Here is a 6000-nt window from a genome sequence, read left to right on the forward strand (position 1 = left end):
ACACGTCTTCTTTGTTTGGAAATAAAAATTTTTTTTGGTTGAAATATCAACTATTTCATTTTTTTCACAATTCATCTCTTTTTTTTAAGTAAAACTATTTGGGTTAATGTCGAACTATTTTGTATAAAATTCATTATTTAACCAAAAATTGAAATATTTCAGTTTATCATTTAACTATCTTGTTGGAAATTTCACATTTTAAGTTGAAATTTAATTTTTTTTTTGAAACTCGTCTTATTTATCTGAAAGTTCGATTTTTTGTCGAAAATACATTTTTTAAATTGCAAATTTAACTGCTGCAGTTTAAAATTTAACAACATTTGTTTGAGAATTAAATTATTAAATTAATACAATTTAATTTAACTACTTTTTTTGACAACATTTGTTTTAGTTGAAATATTAACTATTGCATTTTTTATTAACAATTCGTCAGTATTTTTGTTCGGGATTAAATTTTTTAATCTGGAAATTAAAATATTCCAGATAAAATTTACTCATTTTGTTGAAAAAAATTATTATTTTCTTTTAAATTAAAAACACGTCTTTTTTGCTTCAAAATTAAAATGTTTTTTAGTTGAAATATAAACTACTGCATTTTTTCTGACCATGCATTTTTTTAAGTTCAAATATTAACTATTGCATTTTTTATTAACAATTCTTCAGTTTTTTGTTAAAAATTAAATTTTTTTAACTAGAAATTAAAATATTTCAGATGAAAATTTACTCATTCTGTTGAAAAAAATTATTATTTTTTCTAAATTGAAAACACGTCTTTTTTGTTTCAAAATTAAAATGTTTTTTGTTTGAAATATCAACTATTGTATGTTTTTTACAATTCAACTTTTTTTTAAGCTAAACTATTTGGTCAACAGTTCGATTTTTGTTTTAAAATTAATTGTCTTAAATTGAAAATTTAACTGTCACAGTCAAAAATCGAACTATGTTGCATAAAATCCATTTTTTAACCGAAAATTGAAATATTTCAGTTAATAATTTAACTATACTCTTGAAAATTTCATATTTTAGGTTGAAAGTTATTTTTTTTATTGAAAACTCGTCGTATTTGGTTAAAAAATAGATTTTTTTGTAGCAAATAAATTTTTTCGTTTGAAAATTAAACGAATTAAATAAAATTAAATTTTGCCGTCTTCTTGGGAAATCCTTGTTTCAGTTAAAATATCATCAATTGCATTTTTTTTGACAAGTCATTTTTACTTTTGAACATTAATTTTTTTAAACCGGAAATTAAAAAATTCCAGTTCAAAATTTAACCATTTTGTTGACAATTTAAAAATTTTTTTAATTGAAAACTTTTATTTTTTGGTTGAAAATTGAAAAATTACTGTTAAAGATGATCATTTCTATTGAAATTTAATCTTCTCAATTTAAAATTTAACTTTTTGATTGAATATTAAACTCTTTTCATTAAAAATTCATTTTTTGGTTGGATCTTTCATCTCTTTGGTTGAAATTCAACTACTTTGTTCAAAATTTCTCCTTTTTTTGATATTTGAAAATTAATTCTTTTAGCTGGAAATTGAGATAATTAATTTGAATGATTGCATCATTTTATTTAAAAATTCGTCTTTTTTTTTGAAAATTCTTCATTGTAGTTTAAAATTAATCTCTTTGGTTTAAAATGAAACTATTCCAGTTAAAAATTCATTACTTCAGTTGATAGTTCCATCACTTTGAAAATTTAAATATTTTATTAAAAATTCGTTTTTATTTTTGTTTGAAGAATAATTTTTTTCAACTGAAAATATAACGATTCAATGATTGGTTGCAATTTTATAATTTATTTTTGAAAATTCATTAATTTTGTAGAAACTTTGTCATTTTTAGTCGAAAATTAATTTTGATTAAAATTACATGCTTTTAGTTGAATATTCAACTGTAACAGATACTGATTCATTATTTCAATTTAATATCCATATTTTTGGTTGAAAATTCAACTGTTTCAGTTGAAGCTTTATTATTTTTCTAAAAATTCGTTGTTTTGATTTTTTAGGAAATTCGTCTTTCTGGTTGAAAATGCAATATTTTAACTTGAAAAATCAGGAATTCGAAGCATTTTAAATTAAATTCCATATAATACCCAAATTAATTTCCCCGAAAAGAATATTTGTAGAACGACTTTTCGCTAGACTCCTTGTAATCGATTTATGATTCCCTTTTGTTATAATTTGAACGATTAATTTGCTGTTTGACTTTAGATCTGTTCCTGGCGTTTTTGGAAATCAGCAGGCAAACTACCTCGACTTAATCAAACAAATGTTGCAGCAATCCGTTATAGACACTGCAAATTACGAGGTAGGACAATTACAAAATATTAAAAATTTATTTAGTCGGGAGACAGATACACGAGAATTTTGCAGTGAATCTCGTCACGAAGTCTCCCAAAAACAAAAAAGCCTTCTGATGACTGTAACTTGTGAAGGTTTAATTTACAGACAGATACGAGGCTGACAACTCTTTTTTGTTTAAAACAAGTTTAGGTCACTCGAATTTGATTGGTTCCGAATTTTTTAAATATTGCAATAAAGTACAATTTTCAGTATACTGGGCTCGGATTGTGCGACTTTTATCGTCTTTTTTTTGTTTAAAAAATTAAATATTATACTTGGAAATTTTTACAATAACGTTTAAAATCGATTAATTTCAAATTGATTAACAAAGTTCAAATTCTTTCCCCTTTTAAAATAATTGTTCTCTTTCCCTGTTTTCTAGAAATTTATCCGTTTTCTAATTATTTTTTCTCAAATCCGAACTGAATTATTAGAACCCAATAAAAAATGCCACTGTAATTCTTTTTTTTTTCTTTAAAATAAATTATTTGCTTGAAAATTTAACTATTTGGTTAAAAACTCAAGAATTTAGTTAAAAAGTCATTTTTTTTGTAAAAAAAAAATGGAACGGTTTTGTTGAAATGTCACCATTTTAGTTTGAAGATTCATTCCATTGTGTCGAAAATTTCTCTTTTATCCTAAAAAATTCATATTTTTTTGGTTTTAAATGCATTTTTCTTGATAAAAATCAATTATTGTTATCGTTGAAAATTAAACTGTCTTGTAAAGAATCCGTATCTGGAGATGCAAATCCAACTACTTAGTTGAGAATTCATTTATTTTGCCGAGAATTCGTTTAATTTAATTGTTACTCTTAACTATTTGTTAGTTAATTAATTAACTAATTAATTTCCTAAAATTGGTTTTTAAAATGAAACTGTTCGATTAAAAATTATTTTTGGTTCTTGAAAATTCAACTGTTTGATTAATAATATTTCATCTTTCTTGGTTAAAAATGATCTATTTGTTCAGGGTGGCCGCTGTAGAAGAAAAATCTCTCCACGTTCGATTTCAACAGTTTTTAAATAATTATTGAATTTTTATGTTTTTCAATTATACTATTATTTAGCTTACAATGCGTAATTCAAAATTTTTTTACTTAAAAAATTTTCCATTTAAATTTTCATTTCTAAGCTTACATGTTTAATTTAAAGAATTTTGAAATGCTTTCTTGAAGACTTGGACAAAAAAAAATAATAAAAGCCTTTGATGTTGAAAATTTTGCATAAAAAACATTTTTATGTATTAAAAAAAACTATTTTTTTACATTCATCTGTAATTTAAGTAATAAAAAGTTAACAAAAACGATTTGACAAAACGATTTTAAGCCAGTTCAAAATTTAAGAATTTTCAGATTTTAACGTTAAAAGTTAAACGGTTTCAATTTGAAAGTTTTAGTCATTAAAAAAATGTGAACGTGTGACTGATAGTTTATAAACTATTTTCAACTTAAAATTAACTTCATAATAATATATTCTTAATTAAAGGATTTTATTAAATTTAAAATATTGTTTCAGTCTAAATTATTCACTTTTTAACCCGTTCAATTTGAAATTTTTAATTAAAAAAAGATTAATTATTGAATATTGAGCAATATTGGAATTTTTATTTAAGGCAAGTAAATTGAAACTAAATATGTAACAGTAAAGAATCTTTAATTGAATGGTTTGACACAGAAAACCTTGAATCGTTAAAATTTCGAAAAATGCAAAATTTGTAAGTGAAATTTTAAAATTTTGTTGTATAATTTACAAATGAACATTTGTAGAAAAAAATTGAGTAATTTTAAGAGATATTTAGGAGTTTTAAAAAGATAAAAAATTATCATGCAAATTTTCGAAAGTTTTCTTAAAATCTTCTACATATTTTTTAAAATTACTCAAATTTCGCCTGCAAATAATCAATGTTCAATTGTCATTTATACATCAAAATTGTAAAGAAATTTTCTAAAATTTGCAGGATTTTCTGAAAATTGTACAAAATATTCAGATAATTTTCAAAGATATTTAGAAGTTTTAAAAAAATTTCCAAAATAATTTTAAATTTAAAACGACTGGAAATCGATACTACACATATCGGATCTACACCTTGTTCAACTCTACACATTGCGTGTAGACATTTTTTCAGTGTTAGATTCCCCCGGTTTTTTTCCTAGGACAAGAAATATTTTGCCTTCCAAATCTGGGAAATGATAGCGAACATGTTAACGGACGTCCCCACACATTTTTTTTGTGTTTTTTTATCAAAAAATTTTTGATATTGCTAACGACGTGCGTGTATATTTCGAGGTTATGTGTGTTACAATTCACCCGAGCGTTACTTCCAAACTACACAATATTTTTGGCCGAAAACTTTGGACATACAAATAAACATAGTAACTAATCTCCCGGAACTAACCTTGTTTGCAGGCGATCAAAAAAGTGTATTTCATAAATAATTTCCAGGTTATCGAAAAGGCAGAGATGAAAAACGACGTAACCTCAAAATAATGCACATGCACACATTTTTATTTAGTACAATAAATTTTTTTGTTATTACCCCTCAAAAAAGAGTCCGGGGACATCCGTTATGATATTTTGTAGCACCTCCGAATTCAGTTTTTAAAAAATTTCATTTTTGTGGAAAAAAAGCCGGGGAAACTGTAAGTATCACATGCCCTTAATTCACCACGTGAAAAGTCTACACATTAAATAGTATGTCGAAAAAGTCTATATATTAAAGCCTACGTAGCAAAGTCTACACATAATAACTCTGCATATTAATTTTTTTGAATATTAAATTTCGTTATTTGAAAATTCTACACGTCGAAATTGTGCAAATTAAACTGTAGACGTTCAACTGTGCACATTAAAGTCTACACGTTAAAACTGTACACATGGAACTCTGCATATTGAAGTAAACGCGCTAAACTTACAGAAAATATGATTTTGATCACTTTATTAAATAGAAATAGATAAAAGTATAAATAGATAGATATAAATAGATTAAATACAAATGGTATCTATATGTGAGAGTTCTATAATTATAGATTTTAGCCTCGGTCGCTTGGGCAGTTAGGTGCTCGGTCTTCATGTTAGAATTTCGCGGTTCGATCCCTGACCTTTGAAATGTTTCCTATATACTTTTACCGTATTTATAGTGGTTTAAATCCAAATTAAAGCTGTAGTTCCCCCTTCATGCACTTTATTGCAACCTAGTCTGTGCACATTGAAAACTGTGAGATACGCGAAAACTGGCAGCATTTTCAGGATTATACAAATGAGGATGGTCCTGAGTCATCCGAAAGTAAACATTAAATAAATTTTTATAATTAAACATATAACAATTTTGATCTGTTTCGAAAGCGGTCATGTAAACGTGAAAACTAAGTAGATTTGAAGGTTTTTGAAGCGGAGTTTTGTCTTCGACTAACTAGAACTAACCCAATAAAAAGATTGTTTAAATCTCCCCACGCCCAAAAATGAAAATTTTGAGTTAACTTGAAAACTCTGAGAGATACGCGAAAACTTACATTTTCTGGATTTTCAAGAGGGGAATCGCTTCCAACGAAAATTTAAAGGTTTTTGCATAGGGGTATTGTGTTACACCTACATGAACTAATCCAATCAAAAGATTTTTTAAATAATTAAATGTTGAGTTATCTTGAAAACTG

At 25.3% G+C, this 6000-nt stretch overlaps 1 protein-coding gene and 1 further gene across 1 annotated transcript in view; both read left to right on the forward strand.

Annotated features, from left to right (window-relative positions):
* The window catches only part of LOC117180844 (importin-5), a 68278-nt gene that overhangs the window by 5381 nt on the left and 56897 nt on the right, over positions 1–6000 (forward strand). The window contains exon 4 of the mRNA XM_033373379.1: positions 2217–2313. Coding sequence (XP_033229270.1) covers positions 2217–2313 — 97 coding nt within the window. The remainder of the gene's footprint in view (positions 1–2216; positions 2314–6000) is intronic.
* Positions 2350–2474, forward strand: LOC117180966.

The sequence above is a fragment of the Belonocnema kinseyi genome, chromosome 9 (genome assembly GCF_010883055.1).
Source record: "Belonocnema kinseyi isolate 2016_QV_RU_SX_M_011 chromosome 9, B_treatae_v1, whole genome shotgun sequence".
Classification (NCBI taxonomy): domain Eukaryota; kingdom Metazoa; phylum Arthropoda; class Insecta; order Hymenoptera; family Cynipidae; genus Belonocnema; species Belonocnema kinseyi.